We start from the raw sequence: 21,440 nt of genomic DNA, 5'->3' as shown, positions 1-21,440 counted from the left end.
GTGATATAATGAAATCAGTTAAATTGGCATTTTACTTTGTTAAGTCAACAACCGATTTTTCGGTCATGCCTTATAATTCGGACGCCTTCGCGGCATGGAGCCCATAGTGCCAATGTATAACGACGCCTGAAATTTTGGCCGCTGAAACCATTTGCGGTCCGATTTTTTTGGACTTATTGATATGACCGCAGGTCCGAAACAGCATTAACTGAAGCCACCACCACAGCCACCATTTTGGTTGTCTCGCAGCCTTGAACCAGCGCCCTCACACGCCGATCCGCTGGCAGCCATAGTCGTTTTGTGCTGTCTTAGGCCCAGCTGCTTCGACGTTCGCTATGACGCTTCCCGCTGTTCAGTGCCGTTTTTTTTCATTGAAATGATATGCTACTGTCGGTTATGGCGCCGACTCCGCCTTGGTCATCCTCGCCGATCGCTTTGAAACGCGGAAAGCACGGCAAGGGTCTAACAAGTTGCATAATACCGGTTCCCGAAAGTCAGCTTCACCGCAATATAGCAATGTTATACAGTCAAACATACGCAATGTATTGCGGCGAAGCATACAAAGAGTGCAAAGGGGCCGCTGTCGCGAGACACAAAATGTGTTTCTTAATTATACACGTGTGCACCGGACAATACATGTCACAGTACGAGCACCGATACGCCTTATAATCGCACTGGCAGGCATTTAAAGCTGTTTCAGACATGGCTGTGGCAATTTGAGCCCTTGAGGGCAGCTGAAGACATGCATTCATTTTTCGGACTGCCAGATTTTTCGAACGTTTTCGCGGTCCCTACAGGGTCCGGCAAATAGGGCTTTGACTGTATATAAATATTTCGTTAATTGAAATTCGAATTTTCATACAAATAAGTACAGATGCCGACAGGTTTCTCTTAAACGAAAGGGGCCGCAATATTTTCCGAATTATCGGGAAATCGGAAAACAAGAATTTTAATGAGAGAAATATTCATTTTATTGAATTTGAGAGTCTGCAACCAAAGATACGGTTTCATGCCACGTAAACAATATTTGCACATCGGCGGTACGAAGTGGAGTGTTCGCATCCACTCTGCCGCCGCGGCTGGCAGTGTCGCCCGCAGTGGGACGATTCTATCACGAAGAGTACAGGCAAAGGGGCGTGAATGATTTGGCTGCCTCTCGCTTCAACGTGTCTCGGCAACTCGAGAATAAGCAACGTCCAGCACTAAACGCATGAGAAGTCAGTGCAGATGAAGCCACAGTCATCTAGGCTCGCCCAATTTTTGCGCCTGCCGTAGATTACCTCCAAGATAGGGTATGCCGGCTACATATGTGCCGAGCCGCGATGACTATACTGTGCTGCCCCCCTCCTCTCCCCTGCTTGTGCGGGAGGACGGTGCACATCAATCCCCTAGCTTTTTCAGCTCAACCTTGCATGTTTATTCCTTGCACCCACAGCATACAGTGTATAGGGCGCAATATGATCTTATCGCATTTGAACTTTATATGGAACATAATGGCAAGAGGCTCTTGCTGCTATGCCACTGCGCTTCTGCAGCCGCTTTCTGTCATGACGTGCACGATTTGAGAGGTGCATTTGCAAGCATCCGCATGTAATTCAACCATATGATGACCGTCTGTGTTCGTGGCAGTTTCCATTTATTGCCTTGTTGTTTTCTTGTGGTGGCAATGCAATTTCGTTATACTGAAATCCTGTATAAACCCACTTTGTTATATTGAGGTTCGATGTACACGGTGTTTTATGGAAAGAGGTTTCAAATATTAGGTACTTCTATATCCCTAGAATTTCGTTGTTTTGAAGCTCATCATATCAAGGTTTAAATGTACTTCAATGAAGACAAAAAAGCATCAATATGTTTACCTTGCATAGAGACAGCAGGAACACATTATAATTTGGGTAAGGAGAAACAGATCTCTCTAGAAGTGTGTTGGCATAATAGTTAATTTTGGTTGATAGCACTGCTCTTCAGGACTATGACACCCTCTTTCTTAGATAAATTGTGAATGTCCTAAGTGAAAATATTTATTGCTCCTTACAATATATCTGGAATCACAAAAAGACAGAGACAAGGAACATCACTTCAGAAGAACATGAACTTGCATGAAACAACATAAGCACAAGTGATAGGATGAAGTGTTTGTAAGAGCCTCTTCACCCTGCTAGTGTTGTTTCCCACACATGCCTATCATGCTAAAGATCACACACACCAGACAGGTGACAAGTGCTATTGCGGTGATAGCGAAGTTATGAACGACATCATCACAGTTTCTAACTGGCTTTTTTTTTTTACAGTTGAAGCTCAATGTAAAAAACACAGGTTACGAATTATGACATATAATGAAGTGAATTCAAAATTTTTTTGGTCGCTATCAGCATGTAACAAATATGAGCTTATAGCAAATATTGAATATAATGAAGGTATTTCCGTGTCATGTGCAACTTTCTGATGAAATTTTACTCTATTAAGTCAGTCCATTTAGTCAAATGTGTGGGAAGTGAAAAGAAAGCCTGGTGCTAAAGAATGCTATAAAGTGATGTTATACATTGCACTGATACAAGTACATTTAAAAAAGGGGTATGCAATACAAGTGCTGCAAAGCGAAGCGATACAGAAAAAGAAAAGTGAGCTGTCCCGTTTCAGTCATTTTTCTTCTCATGCAGTCCTTGGTTTCCACTCAAGTTTCTTTGTCATCCTCAGTGTTCTGGCCCCATAGATCAACACTTTCAGGCCATCGTCATTATTATCATCAAAGAAATTTATGTCTACAGATGATGAGGTCCTCTGCCAGCAATCTCTCTAGTTACCCCTATCTTGAATCAACTGACTCCACCTGCAAATTTCCCAATTTTATCCCGCCAACTCATTCTCTGCTGTCCACAACTGCACATCCCTTCCCTCAACAGCCATTCTGTTATACTCTATTAAACCACCAGTTACTTGCTCTGCACACTCCATGGCTTGCCAAACTCCAATTCTTTCTCTTAAATCTCATCTAGCATACCAGCTACACCCATTTTCTCTCCAATTTCACTTGCTGCTGTCTTCCTGTCTCTTAACATTCTACTTACCATTGTAGCAAATTATGACATATCAACTATCATGCTTATAATAACCTATCAACTGTCAAAAATTCTTCAGGTAGGAAACAACAGAGCACCTAAAAACAGTGTTCTCAGAATGGTGCCCCAAAAGTCAGGTGGTTATTGAGCAGCATTTTGTTATACCGAAGTTGTGTACAACAGGAAATGTGTTATACTACAATTTTCACAGTACAACATGGCAATTATTAATTGTGTATTACCTGTAAAACCTTCCTGACAGATACATGTGTATCCTGACTCTCGTCGAATGCATGTCCCATTCTGGCCACAAGGATTCGAATAACACAGGTTGATCTCAATGTCGCAGTCATACTTCCTTTTCATACCTGAAATGCAGCACAAAAGGTAGCAGTGAGCGCGAACACAATTAGTGATTGCAAAACGGCAATTTAGGAGCATGCACAACTCAACAGACAAATGAATTACAATACCAACATACAAGGCCTGGCTAATGACTACAGGACAAGCAATGAAAACATAATCACTTAAAAGTGAAGGCGAAAAACCCAAAAATGCATTCAGAAAATGAATTTCATATTTTATTGCACATCTGGATAGCAAAATTTCTGCAGATTCGAATATATTTCACATGGGCGTAGTAAATTCACAACTTGTGTCTGAAAGACAAAAATTTAGGCACTGGCAGAAGGTTTTGCCGATTTAACTTTGTTCATTGCTGCGTCGAATCAGAACTATCATTGTAGTTGGCGACATCATAGTCAGTAGATGTACCTATGGAAAACACGGGGAAGGCGGGAGATGGAAATTCAAGACAATGAGCAAAGCGAAACAAGGTAAAAGCGGGAGCCAACATATCGACAAGTGGATTTGTCTTTTTCAAGGCAAGCCCTTGTATGGCTTGAAAAAAACAAGTCCACTTAACGAAATGTTGGCTCCCGCTTTTACCTTGTTCTCGCTTCGTTCATCGTCTAGATGTGCCTATAGCACACAAAACACTGCCATCCCTATCAATGCTTTCATGCAGAAGCTAATCATCTTCGGAGCTTGATGAGTCAATCAAATGAAAGCCGCACTTTCGTGAAGGGCACAGCAACACGCAGCTGGCAGCCACCATTCTTTAAATCTCTACCAGATCTTCGAGGCACCAGTGAGATAACACGTCACATTTGCTCCACCAATTTGTCAGCAATGAACTGCCCCAGTCCTCCATTTTGTGGCACAATGTAAAGGTAATTTGTTTTTATTACTGTTTTTGTACGACAAAACATAATCCGACCATCACCCACCCGTAAAGCCGACAGGGCATCGACAAGCAAATGTGTTGACAGGGTAGATGGGTCGGAAAAGGACTGTGTCTGATGCGATGAACGAGGATGCGTTCCCAAACTTGAGCACTGACAGGCATTCTTCGAAGTTGATGCAGGGCTCACGGACACACAGGTTGTCGTCGAAGGGCAGCACCTGTAATGAGGCCAACTAAACCTTACAACAGGTCATCTTAGCTAAGGTTGGGTGATGCCTTCACATTGAAAATGCGAGGCTGTAAGTAAGAAAATTTTCTTGTGATGTTTTATTAATAATAGTAGGACCCCATTGATACGTTCCCGTTACGTACGTTTTCCCGGCGCCAACGTTCGCACTCGAGAACATAAAAAATTATCAGAGTTACACTCATTTAGTACCGGTTCATATGACCCCGGAAAACACGTTTTTTCGGAACCAACGTTCAGTACGTCGCCAAACTGCGATCGTATTATACGTTTTCCGGCGGCTAGATCCAATGTAAACAAGAAAATGCGCGAGGCGCGCCCGATCGGGAACAGTATATAGCTGCCCGCCGCGGCAGCTTCACCGCAATACACGCCCGCCTGTTTCATGTGAAAACGCCGGAGCGCACTCAGTTTTTCTTTTCGGCACTGGCAAATCTTCCCCGGAGTAGTCGCACGCGTCATTCACAGCTATTACGGCCAATACTATTTCGATAAGCATCTTCGTTTATCTGTTTCACAGCGCGTGGTGCCGTCGGTAGCGCACGCTTCTATTAGGCGACAACCGAAACCCGCCGCCGTTCCCTGCTGCATACCGCAATCGTATACGTTTTCCGGCCGCTAGATCCCATGTGAACAAGAAAGCGTGCGAGGCGCGCGCGATCGAGAACAGTATATAGCCGCCTGTCTCACGTGAGAACGATGGCGCACACAATTTCTTATTCCGGTACCAGCAAATATCCGCCCGCGCCGTCCCACGCCGCATTCACAGCTATCGCCGCCAAACCTATCGCGATAAGCATCATCACCTACCTGCTTTACAGAGCGTGGTGCGTAGTGCCATTGGTAGCGCACTGCACGCTTTTAGCAGACGGCGATAATCCAAACGCGCCGCCGTTCCCTGCTGTAGGCGGCGCGGTGAGGACATTACGTTTCGCTTCGGCGGCGTCCGGCGTCGCCCACCAGCTCGATCTTTTTTTTTGGTTTCCCGTCACCGTCTTAAAACACCACGCAACAGGAAAACAACAAAACACGTCTCGGGCCGCCGTGGCACCACCAGATCGACGCGCATCGGCGTATCATGCCGCAACGATCCGTGCGACGCTTTTGCAGTACGAAAATGTCAACAATAGTTCAGTCTATCAAATCTTTTGTTACTTTGGATTGTACGTTTTCCCGGTTAGTACGTTTATTTTTCGCGTTTTTTCCCCCCAAAACATATGAACGCGGCTCTACTGTATTTGCTGTTGGGATAGTTGGTGATGGATTCTTAATAACAGTATTACAGCTTATACAAAGTAGGGAAAGAATGCAAGAAGGGATGGGACAGAGTGCTGACTTCCCACTAAGCTTCAATGAGAGTGGCTCCTCAATTTATGCCAAGGACGAATCAGTATAAGACAAGATGACACAAGGAAAACAAGATACTTGTGCACCACCACCATTCACTAACAATCACCAAAGTGGTCCCCTGTCTGTCGATAGGCACATGTTTATTTTTTGATAATACAATGGATGTTGCACTGACACAAAAGGCACAAGCATTCTCTCTTTCATGGGCTTCAATTATCTCCTGTGCTGTCTTTTATCTGCTTGTGATAGCACATTGTGAAAGTTCATCTAGGACCCTTTTGCTGTACGCCCATAATACCATGTTTCTGGTGATGTGGTGATGCATGGTTGACAACAGAGTGTCAACAGTTCTGAATAAGATGGCCTGTACACATTGTTGAGTGACCAAAACATTTCGTAAAGTTTTTGAGTGGGGCAGCCATGAAGAACTTAAGTAAATAATTGTTCAAAGCATAAGCAACATTTTTTTAGCAGGATGCTGTAGCTCTTGCTGAATCCTGTTCAAACTTATAAGAAATGCATAAAATCTACTCACTAGATAACATGGTGACTTCATTGGAACCGTTTGCATTAAAAAAACAAAAATAAAATATATCATATACCAGAGACTGTTGGAAGCAGATCTTTATTTACGACTTCTTTTTACTAATACTAATCAAAAGTGAAAAATAAAAATAAAGAAAATAAAAAGAAGCATCTTTTAGACCAATGTAACCCCGCAACAGAATGAGACATTGCCATTCTATTAGCATCATCTGTTCGAATGTTTAAAACGCACCAAAACACGAAATTCGAATGTAGCGATTGGCTTCAGAAAAAATGTACTTGTAAAAAAAAATTAAAACAGGAAGACTTGCAAGACTTAGCCAACAAAGTACATATTGCACATAAATATGGTGCCCTCATATGTCTGAATCTTTCTTGAAATTTAAAGATTTCCATCAATTCTCTAGAGACATTTAAGGGTCTAAGTAAAAAAAATTACAGAGTCTCTTAAGATCTTTCTTAAGAGGTGAACGGCGAAAGCCTACTCTTCCTCCTCTTATCATTCGCCTCTCTGTTCTTTCTTTTAGTCATTACCCCTGGCTGCTAAGCATTTTTAGTCATTTGTAATCAATTGTGGTCATTCATTACGAGCCATCGTTAGACACGTTGGTCTCATCATAGTCGTTAGTAGTCATCACAAGTCATTTCAGTCATTAATTATTACTGGTCATTACTAAGCAGTTTTAGTCATTTCTAATGAATTGCAGTCATTACACGTTGTCGTCAGACATAGTAGTCATTTTGTAGTCATTACTAGTCATTGCAAGTCATTATTAGTTGTTACTGCTCACTACTAAGCATTTCTTAATCATTTGTAATCAATTGTGGTAGTTACGATTTGTCGTTAGACATATTGGTCATTTCATAGTCATTAGTAGTCATTACAAGTCATTTCAGTCATTATTAGTCATTACTAATATGTTTGGTAATTACTAAGTCATTACTAAGCATGTTTGGTAATTTCTAACCAATTGTAGTCATTCCAGGTTGCCGTTTGACATACTGGCCATTTCGTAGTCATTACTAGTCATTACAAGTCATTTCAGTCATTATTAGTCATTACTGCTCACTAGTAAGCATTTGTAATCATTTGTAATCAATTGTGGCCATTACAAGGCATCGTTAGACATATTCATAATTTTGGAGTCATTAGTAGTTATTACAAGTAATTATTAGTCATTACTATCATTAGTAGTCATTATGAACATCCACCAATTTCTACTATAATGTTATCATTCACTAACTCTCACTATCAATCATTTTTCATTCTTTAATCTGTCTTCATATGGCATGATGACGCTTCGGCAGACACTCTGGCGGTCAGGTCTGATGACACAAACTTCACCATGAGCCTAGAAAGGCTTCCGCCTTAAATTCTGTTGCTAACAGTCAGTACAACTTGACCTTCTCTTCACAATTGAGCAAATTTTCTTCAAGTTGATACAGTAGCTGCCTAAGAGGAGCACTTTCACAATTCACATGATTTTGAAAAGTGAAAGTAAGAGCAAAGGCCTCTCTAAACACAAGTAGATTTCTCATGGCTTATGCTATACCATATGTAGCCGACTACAATGTTATTCTTTTCCTCAATCTGTAAAATGAGCGTAATTCTAGAGAAGCACAATGTGTTTGGCTACAAAAGTGACGAAGCTAGACGGACATATCGTCATGTTCCACTCAATTGGCTGTAATGGAATGAACAAGTGCACTGCGCGAATGCTCTTGCTTAACTTAGACAATAGTCATAAATGGGTAGTGCCAGATTGTTCCCCCACTGTTCTATAACACTGGTAACCTGGATCATTTCTGCCAAATAATCACAAAGGCAGCAATGGGAATAAGAAAACTTACATGCACGTTTGTGAGTTTGGCAAGTATGGCTCTGTTGAGGTAGACTCTCTCCTGGAGGTACTGCGGTTGAAAGTAGTCATCTTCAGTGCCCTTTAGTGCCGAGAAGCTCACATTCAGGACAATGGTGTCGACGTCCGTGTCGTCCTGAAATTAGGTGCATTGCTTAAGGTATATGTCAGCAATCAAATTAAAAATTACAAAAAAGGAATTGTACAAATAAGTGTGACCTTTCCTTGCAAGCTGAGTGGAAAAAAAGTTGTCAGTTTGCAGTACCAACCTATTGCAATGCCTAGGCTGCTGTAGCGTGAGCACTGTTAAGTAACATTGCTGAAAGCATTTCTCTCACCTTGTGTAATAGAATTAGCCAACATGCACTGATGCCATAAGTAGCAAAACGAATGCTACTAGTGTGGGTGTTTTTATCGAACCTCAATCCAAACAAGCTCATGATTACTTTGGCACCCAACTGTAAAGTTGGGCAAGCCCATTGATACTTGAACTAACAGCACCAATGAGCAAGTAAAAATGATAAATGCTGGCTGATGATATATTTTTTTGTTCATTTAAGCCCACACAATTACCAGCTGATACCACAGGCAGATTTCCTCAACTAAAGCAATTAGGCTAGCAAAGAGCAGCCACAAAGCCTTAGGAGTACTAGAACTGCTTCAAACCAGCTCAGAACCAGTTAGATTTCAATTGAGACCACTGAGAGCCATTTCCCTTGGTTAATGAAAGAAAGAGCACTTACAAAAAACACACGATCATTTGCATTTGTTGTCTGAGTTATGTCTCGTTGTAACTGTTTTCTTTTTTTCTTCTATTAACAGTGTGCACGAACTTGCTGGCCCAAATTAGCACTCTGCTGTGAACCAGTTCACGTTAGTTCAAAAAAGTTTCAAAGTTTTTTGAAACCTCGGTAGAAGAGACTTGCGCCTTAAAGCACTGCAAACCTTACCTGAACACTAAATATGAAGACATTTTCCTTGGCACAGGGCACAATTGCTGCGAGGCCACTGACAAACTGGTCGTACAGCGGCGAGAGGAATTGTTCCTTGGTGATTCCACCCAGACGCACGGTGACGCTGTTGAACAACATGGCCTCCGACACGAGCCTCACCGAAAGGTGGCACATCGCCGACACTTCGTTGATGCCGTCTGGTGGGAAATTGGGGCAAGCACTTGATGCCAAATTCACTCTACAGTCTCTAACAGTACCGTGCAATCCACTGCTATAGGACACATGCTAATGCACAGTACACACTTTGGAGGCACATCAGCTGTGGAAGGACTGCACAATGCACTGCATAGGTCCTTAGAGTTGGCCCATTGCTACCAACCAAAAAAATATTGACTGCGACCCAGAAGAACAAGAACAAAAAGAACACAGAGTCCAATTGTATTTCTAGTACTAATGAGCCTTATAAATGAGGTTTGCCTGCTTGCATGCTGAAAGTGCATAAAACCAGCCCGAATGTGACATTACATTTCAAAGGAGCATGAAAAAGAAGCACTAAGTCAGTTTGAACTGATACAGTATTCTTTTGTAACCCTATATTCTTTCAGTCTGTGACAATAGGTTGTGTACGGCTAGCAGGGAAAATGAAGGTCAAACTTTGGTAGTTCGAATTTCATGCCAGACAACCAATGCTGGTAGGTCACTGTGATGTCACGGACCACAAAGTGTTTTTAGCATTTGGAACGTTGTGGTTCATTAAGCGTTCTTGAATCTAGCTAACTTCAGGATTTGACTTTTCTTAAATACAATATAGCACACCTTAGCTGATAAAATGTTAACTAGGTCCGGGTAGAGGCCGTCAAAATTCATAGTGTCCCGGCTGGCTGGTGCTTGAACTTCAAGGCGGCATCGCCATCTATCTTTAATTTCTGCCCGTTATCTACCTCACTAAGTCTCTCTTCATAGTAAGAGTGGCTATTTTGGTATTGTATAAATGTAATTTACTCATACAGCCTAACTTTGCTTTTTAGAGTCTCTTTAATGGTAAAATTTTCCAGCATCTCGACACTCTTACAAGTGGATTACACTGCACAAGTACGAATTCGGCGCTTTGGCACGTGGGACCAGGGCTCACCAAACACGCTGACTTCCATGTCGGCATTGATGTGCACGTTAGAGTTGAGGCTCGGGCTAAGCCGCACATCTCCGGATGTTTCGTTGAGAACTAGAAGGTTGGCATTGTTGCCAGAGACAAATCGATATCGCAGCTGATCGGCAACGTCTGCATCCCAGGCAGGGACGCGTCCGATTGAGCCCACGGGAAAGTGATGCTGGTAGTTGTTGAACACGATGCTGAAGTCCTGAAGACAACACAAAAGTGACATCATCAGAGGTTCTATACATTCTCGAAATAGAAAAAAAAGCATGAATATACAAGAAAGCAAGCAAGCAAGGCTTGGTATCAGAAAAATGGAAGTCACTGCACTTTGTGATTACAGAGCTTCTCACCACTTGTGCGTTTTATTATGACATTCCCCTGGCTTCTGTGTGTAGCTAGTAGTAGCGGCAACAATGTCAGTGGCTTTCTAAGGCACCGACAAAGCAAACAAAACAATGTTATCAACGAGCAAATTCTTTTTCTCCTATTGCATAAAGCGAAGAAAACTTGCATGAAAAAGGATTAGCAAGCGAACCGAACAAATGTCAACCACCTTCACCACATCGGTGCTAAATGAATTGGAATGGCTTGAACTTTGGTTTGCCCCAATTTTCTTCCATATGTCTAAACACACTTCACAGAGGAAAGAAACTAGAAGGGTGCATGACATCATGAAGCCACACTTCATGAGCCCTTCCATAATGCTGCCCCCTTCACTTTTTCTCACTCCTCTCATTTTTCCGAAAGTCGGCTTGAAATGTGACCTCTGGCTCCACTCGGCAGACTTGGCACAGTCTGCTTTGTTCCACATAGATTTTAATCAACGTGCACTTGTTCAGGTGCTCTGCCAATTACTCTGTGCATATTTTCTCTCAATATAGTTGTGCAACTTTGGTTGTTTCTTGCAACATACACATTTATGTTCTTTGGTGCAATGTGTGCTTGTGGAAGCTGCTTGCTGCATTTGTGTCTATTGCCATTTAGGAAGAGTGTTTGCAAAGCCTGACAGTGGGAGGCACTAAAACCCACTGCGACGTGATCACACAGTGGAGTACAATTTCGGTTGGCTTTCAATCAATCAATCGACCACTTTATTTTCCACTTTAAAGAGCACAGGGCCAGGAAGTAAAAGCTCTACTAAGCTTGACAACGTTTTGTAACACCTCTATGGTTCAGCAGCTGGGTACAGTTCATACTTCAGCACAGTATATTATCGATAGCAGCCTGCACCTGAAGATTTTATTGCATGATACTCCCTTCTACTTTGTTTCGTTCCTCCATGAGAGAGAGAGGGAGAGAGAAGCTCTTTAATGAATCCTGGATAGGTTTGACTTGCAGCCTGCCTAGCCTGCTACTCCGTATGGGTATGGCGAAAAATGAAATGATATGCACAGTGAACGTCATAGATATGCAGCATACACAAAACATACAACACTAAACAAAAGCTATCTCACCAAGACTAGCGCATCTAAGGAAAGCTAACAGTGCGTCCTCTGCATGAGGTGCACAGGTGGCATTATTCATAAATTAAGGAAATGGCAGTTTTTAATGAATATTCAGTACGGACAGTAGGGCTGTCCTTCTACTAATGCAAATAGTTTGCAAGCACAGATTAAGTGGGCTATGCCTTCCCGTACACTGCATACTAGGCACAATGGCGATCTTACCTGCTTAATTTCTCCATTACACTCTCTAGTAAGCTTAGCCAAAAGCAAAATATGCACACTTTTTAACACTTAGTGAACTTTGAGAGATTTCAAGGACTTGAATTCTTAGTGTTCCCACACATATTGTGTGTATATTAGGATCCAATCAATGTGCTCTTTGCAGGACTGCCGGAAAAAGAACATAACAGCTGCAAAAGTGGAAAAACTGAGAGGTCACAGGTGCATGGGCTTTGTGCCGGAATTGCGCAGGAGCGGCCTAGCAGCCAGGAAAATGAAACATTCAGGAATATATCAGGTGTTACTTTTACTATACAGAATTTTTAAAAATTGCCTGCGACCGACAGTTGAATTACACGGAGGGACGGACGTTACTTGCATGAGAAATCTAAATACATAATTAACTTGGCATGAATTGTCAGGCTGATACCAGCTCTGAGATATTCATTCCCAACGTTGAGAAAGATACATTGGCCTTTCGGTTATTTTGATGATTTAATGCTTAAGCAGTATTTTGTTAAAAACGTAAATGGAACAACAATGAAGCTTTACTGCAGGTTTGTCGAGCACATATCCTGAAACTGGTGCCATCCTTGAATTTCACTCCAAGTGAATATGCCTCGCAAACCTACCAACTGCAATATGTGCACAAATTAGAAGTGTATATTACTGATATTTTGTCAATTAATTATTCAAGCGTTTGCATTTATTGTGCAAGTAGGTCCACAATTCAACTAAAGAATGGGAATTGTGCAATCTGCCACAGGCGATTTCTAAATACCATAAAAAAAACATATTGTATATTGTGCACTTCCTAAAGAATCCCTTGTCGCAGATGGCACTATTCTAATTCTTGAGCTGGACTACTCGAAGAGGCATACTTTACTTATACAAGAAAATGAAACTCATAGAGAGAGAAATGAAAGAGGGGAAAGGCAAGGGGAGAAATCCTGCTTGCTACCCTACACTGGGGAGAGAGGGGAAGGTGGGAGAAGTAGAAAGTAAATAAAAAAGAGAGAGAAACAAAGCACATGGACAGTGAAACACGTAATTGAATAGATACCAAAATTTAGCTGAACAGGCTACAACTAATTACTTTGGAGCTCATTTATTATGATTTACGAAGCCGGTGAGCTGTGGAACAAATTTTGAATCTGGCAGCAGCTTTGAGATAAGCACTATTGTACTTTCAGTGATATGCATGGTTGTTACACTTCCTTTTTAACAACGCACCTTTTTCTGTATTGCAGGACAAAAATAGGTGAAACACTAATGCATTTCGTTGCACACTCTAGGAACGCATGTCCTGAAATGGTGCCATGATCACCATTCGTTCCATGTGGATTTGCCTTGTGTGCTCAGTCGCTACGATTTGTAAATTGCATAGTAAAAGCAATTAGTCATTAGGATTATTAGTAAAACTTTGTTAATTAAACAGTCATGTATATTGATTTCTTGTGCAATTAATGTCCACTTCTTCGATCAGTTCAGCTCAAGGATCAGAAATGTGCTATGTGCCGCACACAATTTCTTTAAAATTCTGTATATAACTCATTTTAAAAACCACCATATACCAATGAAGTTCTACTATAATTATTCATGCAAGAGGAAAAAAGAAAGAAGACAGCACCAACCTATAACATTAGTTCTCTTTAGTGTAGAGAGAATTATTTTACAGTGTTACTCTCAAAAGTATCAAATAAATGTTGCATAATAAGTATTACTAAATTCCCACTATGGTTGGTTGGGCTTCACACAAAGAAGTGGCTCCACACTAAATTCAGAGCAAAAAGTGACATCTGCATTTACAACAGCTGCATGCACTTGTGAATTCATGTTCAATGTAATCAATATAGCATACTGTGTATCTGCTACAGCCAAAACCATGGCCTGAATGAAACAACAATTATGGGCCATGAAGGAATAGTTAAGGGCAGTGAATGGGATTCATTAGCATAAACTGAAAGCAACAACTTGTATAACAGTAGCAAACACAGCTGGCAAAAACAAATGCACACATGAAATCGGTCCATCTTGGACTTATTTTTTCTTCTAAAAGGTTTCATACCAGGTCATTTTATATAATTAGCCAAAGTAACAGGGGCATCAAAGTTGAAAAGGATGGGCCAGTGAATGGCCTTGTGCTTTTGGCACACTTATCCATAAAAACTTGGCTAAGCAAACACACCTGGGCACTGAGGATGGGTTCCGTAAACTTACCTTAAGAACAGGAGCATTGTCATTGACATCTGTGACCCAAACTTCAACTTCGACATCATTTCGGAGTGGCGGAGACGATGCTCGCACAATCAAGGTGTACTTCTTGTGAGGAGACTCATAATCAAGGTCTGTTCTGGTAACAATCTCAGCTGGCTCTCCTGGTCTGGCTACCAGTGAAAAAGCATCCGCATCAGGGCCACCAACAATGGCATACTGGATGACTGCATTCGGTCCCTCGTCTGGGTCGTGCGCTTCTATCTCGCCTGCAACAGAACCTATCGGGCTGTTTTCTGGAACAAACAGGCGGATTCGATCTGCCGAAAAACGGGGAGGGCTGTCGTTGACGTCCTCTATGTAAACTGTCACAGGCACAGACGCTGAAAGAGATGGTGACCCACGGTCGACGGCGAAGACAGCGAGGTGATACACAGCCAATGTCTCACGATCAAGTACCCTGTTTGTCCGAATGATACCCGACGTCGGATCAACTCCAAAGGCACCGCTTCCGTCATTTCCTCCAAGAAAAGTGTAACGAATCTGCCCATTTAGGCCAAGGTCACTGTCTGTCGCTGAGATATGAACAACACTTGTCCCGATGAGAGCGTCTTCGCTGACCGTACTAGTGTAGCCAGCTGTGGGAAAAGTGGGCGCATTGTCGTTGACGTCAGCAACTTCCAGTTCTACATTTGTTGTGTCCGACAGTGGTGGGTTGCCATTGTCCTGAGCCATGACAACTAATGTATAGCCGCTAGCTTTTTCTCGGTCAAGAGGTTTCGTGGTCACGATTGCACCGGTCGTCGAGTCAATTCGAAACTCTGGGACATCCTCCTCCATTGTGTAGGTGATGAGTGCATTTCGGCCGACGTCACCATCATGTGCTTCCACTACAAGGACAGTCGTTGCCACTGGTACATCCTCTGGCACCGTAGCAGTGTACGGTGTTCGCTCAAAAATTGGTCGATGCGTGTTTGCATCGCTCACATTGAGGTAGATTGTGGCTGTATCCGACCGGCCGCCAGAGTCTGTAGCACTGACCGTCAGGACAAACCGCTTCTCAAGTTTGTAGTCAAGAGGTTGTGCTATGGACACCACTGCCTGCCTGTTATGGCTAACAATGCTAAAGCGATCCCTTGTGTTTCCACTTGTGATATGATAGACGAGACGCGAATTTTCATCCCGGTCTGTGGCCGTGACGCTCACCACTGGAGTTCCAGGAGGATCGGCCTCAGAGACTGTGCCTTCATAGATACGTGGCTCAAATACCGGATCGTTGTCATTTACATCCTGCACCCGAAGAAGAATGGTGGCTGTGGCAGATCGTGCAGGAGAGCCATGGTCACGAGCAATCACTTGGAAATTGTAGTTGGCGCTTTCCTCTCGGTCAAGCTCTCGCGTTGTTACAATCCAACCGGTGATGTCATCAATCCTCAAGGGCAAGTCTGCATGCTCAGCAGAAGACAAGGTGTAGGAGATCTCGGCATTTGCCCCATCGTCCGCGTCATAGGCTTGGACTCTTACTATACTGTGACTGATTGGAACATTTTCGGGAACTGTTTCGTGAAATAGGGAGGTGTAGAACTTTGGATCATTGTCATTAATATCAAGAACATTCACAAGTAGCTGAGTTGTGTTGGACCGAGAGGGTGTCCCGCCGTCTTGAACCCTGACTACAAGGCGATAGCTGCGTGCTGACTCGTAATCTAATGGAGACAGAATAGTCACAGACCCTGTGAAGCTGTCCATAGCAAAATGTCCCTGCGTATTGCCGCCAATAAGACTGTACCTTAAAGCTGCATTTGCACCTTCATCAGCATCTACAGCACGGATTTTTGCTATCTCCGGGTGATTTAACCAATTGATGTCTTCGGACACCTTGACAGAATAAGAACGTTCTGAGAACTGAGGGTAATTGTCATTGTCATCAAGGATAGTAATTTCAACGGTTGTTGATGCTGATTTACGATCAGTGACAGAACCTGAGTCACTTGCCTGAACTGTGAGTGAATAGAAGGAGATTAACTCCCTGTCAAGAGATGTCTGTGTTGTAATGATGCCACTTTTTGAGTCTATTCCAAAGGCACTATTTGTACCATCTGGATTCACAATTGAGTAGTCAATAATGGCATTGGAACCCGAGTCTTGATCCGTTGCCCTGACTGTGACAACAGTGTAGCCTATTGGAACAGACTCTCGGATTGAGGTTTCATAGGTAGATTGCTCAAACAGAGGAGCATGATCGTTCTCATCAAGAACATTCACCTGCAAAGTGCTACTAGCAGTTGCTGGTGGGTGCGTATTTCCATCTATGGCAATAACCCTTAAATAGTGAATGTCCATGAATTCCCTGTCCAGAATAGTGGTAGTTGTCACGACACCCGACAGAGGTTCGATGTTGAACATAGCCTGGCTTCTTGCGTCAAAAACAGCATGAAGTGAATACGACAAATCGGATGAAGAAGCCCCAGTAGTTGACGCTGTCATGGTTTCTACTACGTAGCCACGATCTTTCCCTTCTGGAACTGAAGCAATGTATAGGTTCTTCTCAAAATTAAGTGTGTGACGCCTGCTTCGATGGCGCCCAAAGGCCACAATTAAGTCATAGCTGGAGTTTCCACAAGGCGAAGCCAACCTTGTTGTGAGAGTGTCCGCCACAGGACCACAGAAATCCGTGTGGGCTACCAGGTCTCCCGCGACCCTTTCTATGGCACAGCATCGGCTCGGTGGTGAGTATCCGTACGTAAGGCTGCAGTTCCCAAGGCGGGGCAGGAGGCTAGCCAATCTTACGATTGGTTCGCTTTGCACAAAGCACGCCTCTTGAAGCTGATATAGCATCACGCGCACTGTATCCGAGGTGTCCGGCGAGACGTCGGTGACTTCGCATTCCGAGAAGCGCACCCACGTCGTCCACTCGGTTGAACAACACGGTCGTCTAGCGCGCACTGTCACCGGTACGGGGTTCTGCAAAAGAGAACCACACTGCACCGAGTCTTGCAACGTGACGGCTCCGCTATGACGGTCGACGTCGAATATACGTGCATCGGCGGCCGAGTCCGGCACGCGGAGGTCGTAAGTCCACGGCGGCGGTTCGTCGGGGCGAAGAAGCGCGGCGAGGAAGACCGCGAAGCCACGCCGGTTATCCGCGGGCCCCACGGAGGTCACAAGAGAGTCGGCGACCGTGAAGAGGCACGCCAAGCAGAGCAGCGACCGTCGCCGCAGAGGCGACGGCGCGACCCCCTCGCCCATGTCACAACAACTCCGCGTCGGGTGCCGGCGACCACGATGACAGCGCGCACGCCGAAACCACAACAAACGCGGCGTCTCCGGAGCAAGACGGCCGCACCATTGTCGTCACGTCACAGGCTAAATAATCGGGCACTTTTCGAAAGCTGCACAACATCGCCGACATGGCGCGGTATCCACAGGGGCCACGACGGCTGGCATCAATTATTGCGCTGGTTTCTACGGCCGCTCCACCGCGCGCACGCACACACCTTGCATCGATCGGCGTTGGGGTGAAGCCGCACTCCGGGAAACAAAGCGCGCGTGGTGACCGCACAGAGGCATATCGCACGCGTCGGCCTTGTCAAACTCTGCTCGCGTTTCAGGCAGTCCTAGCCGCTTTGAAGCGAGTCACTCGGAGCACGGAATGCAACGGCGACGACGACATCTCGAAGGATCCTTGTGGCCCCATCGGCCCTCATTGTCCGAAAACCGGTCTTTCCCATCGCCGCGCCGCGGCGACTTCTCGGAGGAGGAGGAGCACCCTCGGAGAGCGGCGGCAGCTCCGGCTTCGCAGCGAGCGAGAGAGAAAAAGGAGTCAATGAAAAAGAGCACAAGGCAGGTTCAGTGCGCCACGCACCAACAGACGCGCGGACAGCGCGACTCGAATTCGCGCGACTACCGCTAGGCGTCTGCGGGGCGCTGCGGTTGCCCTGCTTGCCTTGCCGCGTGCTGTCCGGAAACAAGTCATTACGTACGGCTCGCGGGCACTTCTATAGGCACTTCGTGCTTCTAGAATATTATGTTTTTGGCTTTCTCCGCAGTGCGCCCTGCTTTTCTTTTTCGCGGCGGGTCTTCCCTTGTTTCTACCGCCCGCGGCGTGGCTACGAACAAAAGGGCGTTAGGCAAAAAGGCCGCTTGCTAAGAGGAATCGTTTTCTGGAGCAACTTCGCTGTGCGGTGTCGAACGTACCGCGCGTTTACGGTGAACACGGCACTGTTGTTTATGGTGCACGCATTGTTCTTGACTTCCTCTTCGTTGTGTAGAGCGGCTTGTAGGAGGAGGTCAGTATGTGGTTCATGCTGAGCGCCCACCTTGAAGGCGCACTTATTTGGTCAAGGCTGCGCTTTCTCCGACGGGGGGGCGCGAAGCGACTGCGGATTTATGGGTGGAGGCATTCCGTAACTCCCAGAGTGCTTCGATATAGGAAATGATCGGGCGTTACGCCGTGCACAGCGCGCCTCGTTTTGCACAAGGACGCGGGCATAAATATATCACTGAGCCCACCGAGCGCACAAACAACCAGTCGACACGGCAGTTCCGGCCGTACGCCGCATGAATTTGGCGATGAGCGCTGCCGGCAAACCAGTCGTGCAGCTGGCGTGACGCGTCGCAATCACACAACCGTGTCACGCGACAGCCAATGAAAAGCCCCGCGGGACAAACCCGGGTCGATCCGCGTATAACGACCACCAATCATACGCTCCATAGCCGGCTCATTTGCCGACGCCGTAAGCCCTGTTTGCGCGACGGATCTTTTTAGACTTTCGTATGTGTACCATATAGTAGAACACTGCACGGGTCGTATTTTTCGGCCCGGGATCGTTAATCCAAGCCTTGGTCCCACACGAGCCTATGCCTGCATGACCAAGCCCGGGCCTGTTACTTTGTGAACAGGCTCGGCCAGGCCCCGCCGGAGGAACACATCTACGCAGTAGAACTGTCATTGCCTCAGTGGTTCCTTCAGATAGGACATTACAACAAAAACTAAATGCAGTGACAATAAAACATTGATGAACCGAGAAACCTGGAAAGGCCGACAGATTAAGCAAAGCTTGGGTGAATCCTTTCTGGGAGTTTCTTTCTGCACAAGTGCACAACAATTTGTGTCATAAACCCCAAGAACTATGTAGACTCGTAAAATATGTAACAGTTTCGCCAGAACGCGTAGCATTGACAGCGAAAGCGAGGTTTAGCGTTGCTCTCTAGCTCGTCGCATGCTGTTCTAACAATATGCTGAGGCCACCAGGGGACTCGACATGCGAGACTTTGCGAGACATGCGATAGGCGAGACGATTTGCTGCTGCTGCGCAGCAGGAACAGCGCCCTGACGGATGCCTCTGGACTAAGCTGTAGCGTGAGGAACGCTGGCAACGGAGCTACTGGCGTCGCACCTCGATTGGCGCACAAGGTGAGACAGACGGAAATCTGGGAAAACTTTTGGCATTTGGCAGCGCTAGATTTAGCTTGACCGTTTGTGCCATTCTTTCATTCCGGACCAGTGTACGCACCACAGTGTGGTTAGCACATAACTTCTCAGTAGAAACGCTAATGTCTGAGCGCACAATGGCAGCTGAAGCCAGAACGCTGCCCTGACTATGGCAGTTTCAGTTTATTATTCTTTAAGTACAATAAATTGGTAACAGACAATATACAGACGAGGGTCCGGAAGTCAAAGACTGCAACGGGACCCTCGGTTAATAATAACAAGGTACAGATTTATTAAAGAAGAGCAAGCTAACTGAAAGAAATACACACAATCGCGAAAATACAACGTAGAAAAATAAGATAAATGAAAACAAATTGAACGTATACAAGTATATAGTGCAAAACGAAAGAACTGTCAATGCACACAATTGACAAATGTAGTGTAATGAATGGCGTAAACTTAGTTACAGATATAAAACCGCTTAACGGCATGACTAAATGTATGAAAGGATGAAGATTTAATGCTGATGGGTAAACCATTCCACAGTATTATAGCAGCGAATGATGATGTCATTTTTCCGTAGTTAGAATGAACCATAGGTAGTAGAAAATTGGAGTTACGCGCAAACCTGGTATTACTGTTATTGATGAGTTGGCTGGAATCGATGAATTGGTATGAGAGCTGTTTCGTAAGTAATTGATAAAACATAATTATTAGATGATAGTTGAACAAGTTCGTTACAACAAGGGTGTTATTTTCACGAAGTAGTAGAGTAGCACTCGTGAAAAACCCACTGTTAGTGATAATGCGTATTGCTTGGTTTTGTAAGTGCTGAATAGGCGAGATATGACAGCTATATGTGTTTCCCCAGGAAACAATACCATAACTAATGTGACTGTGCATGAAGACAAAGTGCTAATAATGCATCTTTAGAGAAATATGTTCTTTACTTGATTAATGATCTAATACCGAAGGCGCACTTTTGCTTGAAGGCAACGTGTTGAGTAAACTTAAGGTTAGAATCTAATTTGATGCCTAAGAATGATACACAGTCAGAGACGGGAATGTGATGACCATCTAGAGTTATCTCAGGCAAGCCAGGTAGTATTCTTTGGCCAGAACGGAAAATCATAAATTGAGTTTTCGAAGGGTTGATAATCAAATGATTGGACGAACGCAAGGCAACAATATGGTCAAGCTCATTGTTTAGTTTAAGGATTAAGGTAGTTAAAGAATTGTCACGCATCGAGGTAGTAGTATCGTCTGCGTATAGTACACAATGTGCCGACTTAAGACACGTGGGTAAATCATTAACATAAATAGAGAATAGTAAGGGACCGAATATGGGAGCCTTGTCGTACACCTTGGTTAATAACTTCAGTATCAGAATAAGCACCTCCAAAAAATTGTTTGTTCTCTATCATGTAGGTAACTTTTTAGGAGGTTTAGTGCTGGACCGGTAATTCCAAGAGGTTCCAGCTTAGTAAAAAGAATGTTATGATTAATTGTATCAAAAGCTTTAGTGAATTCCAAGAATACCGAACCAACGAAGTTGCCCGTATCAATCGAGTGACGAATCTAGTCGGTTAGGGATATTAAAGCCAAGTTAGTCGAACTGCCAGCGCGAAAACCAAATTGAGAAGATTGCAACAAATTAAATTTGTTTAAGTAATTATTTAGGCGCTTACAAAATAACTTCTCAACAACTTTAC

At 44.3% G+C, this 21,440-nt stretch overlaps 1 protein-coding gene across 1 annotated transcript in view; it reads right to left on the bottom strand.

The window, feature by feature from the left end:
* stan (Protocadherin-like wing polarity protein stan) overlaps positions 1 to 18,108 on the bottom strand; it is a 70,510-nt gene extending 52,402 nt beyond the window's left edge. Inside the window, exons 1-6 of the mRNA XM_075668842.1 lie at positions 14,301 to 18,108; positions 10,393 to 10,618; positions 9,258 to 9,457; positions 8,300 to 8,443; positions 4,349 to 4,523; positions 3,302 to 3,427 (exon numbers count right to left, since the gene is read on the bottom strand). Of these exons, the coding sequence (XP_075524957.1) occupies positions 3,302 to 3,427; positions 4,349 to 4,523; positions 8,300 to 8,443; positions 9,258 to 9,457; positions 10,393 to 10,618; positions 14,301 to 17,543 (4,114 nt within the window). The 5' untranslated portion in view covers positions 17,544 to 18,108. The remainder of the gene's footprint in view (positions 1 to 3,301; positions 3,428 to 4,348; positions 4,524 to 8,299; positions 8,444 to 9,257; positions 9,458 to 10,392; positions 10,619 to 14,300) is intronic.
* Positions 18,109 to 21,440: the final 3,332 nt, after the last annotated feature.

Source organism: Dermacentor variabilis, chromosome 9 (genome assembly GCF_050947875.1).
Source record: "Dermacentor variabilis isolate Ectoservices chromosome 9, ASM5094787v1, whole genome shotgun sequence".
NCBI lineage: Eukaryota > Metazoa > Arthropoda > Arachnida > Ixodida > Ixodidae > Dermacentor > Dermacentor variabilis.
The sequence above is the reverse complement of the archived record's forward strand: the minus strand, read 5'-3'. Positions and strand labels throughout refer to the sequence as shown.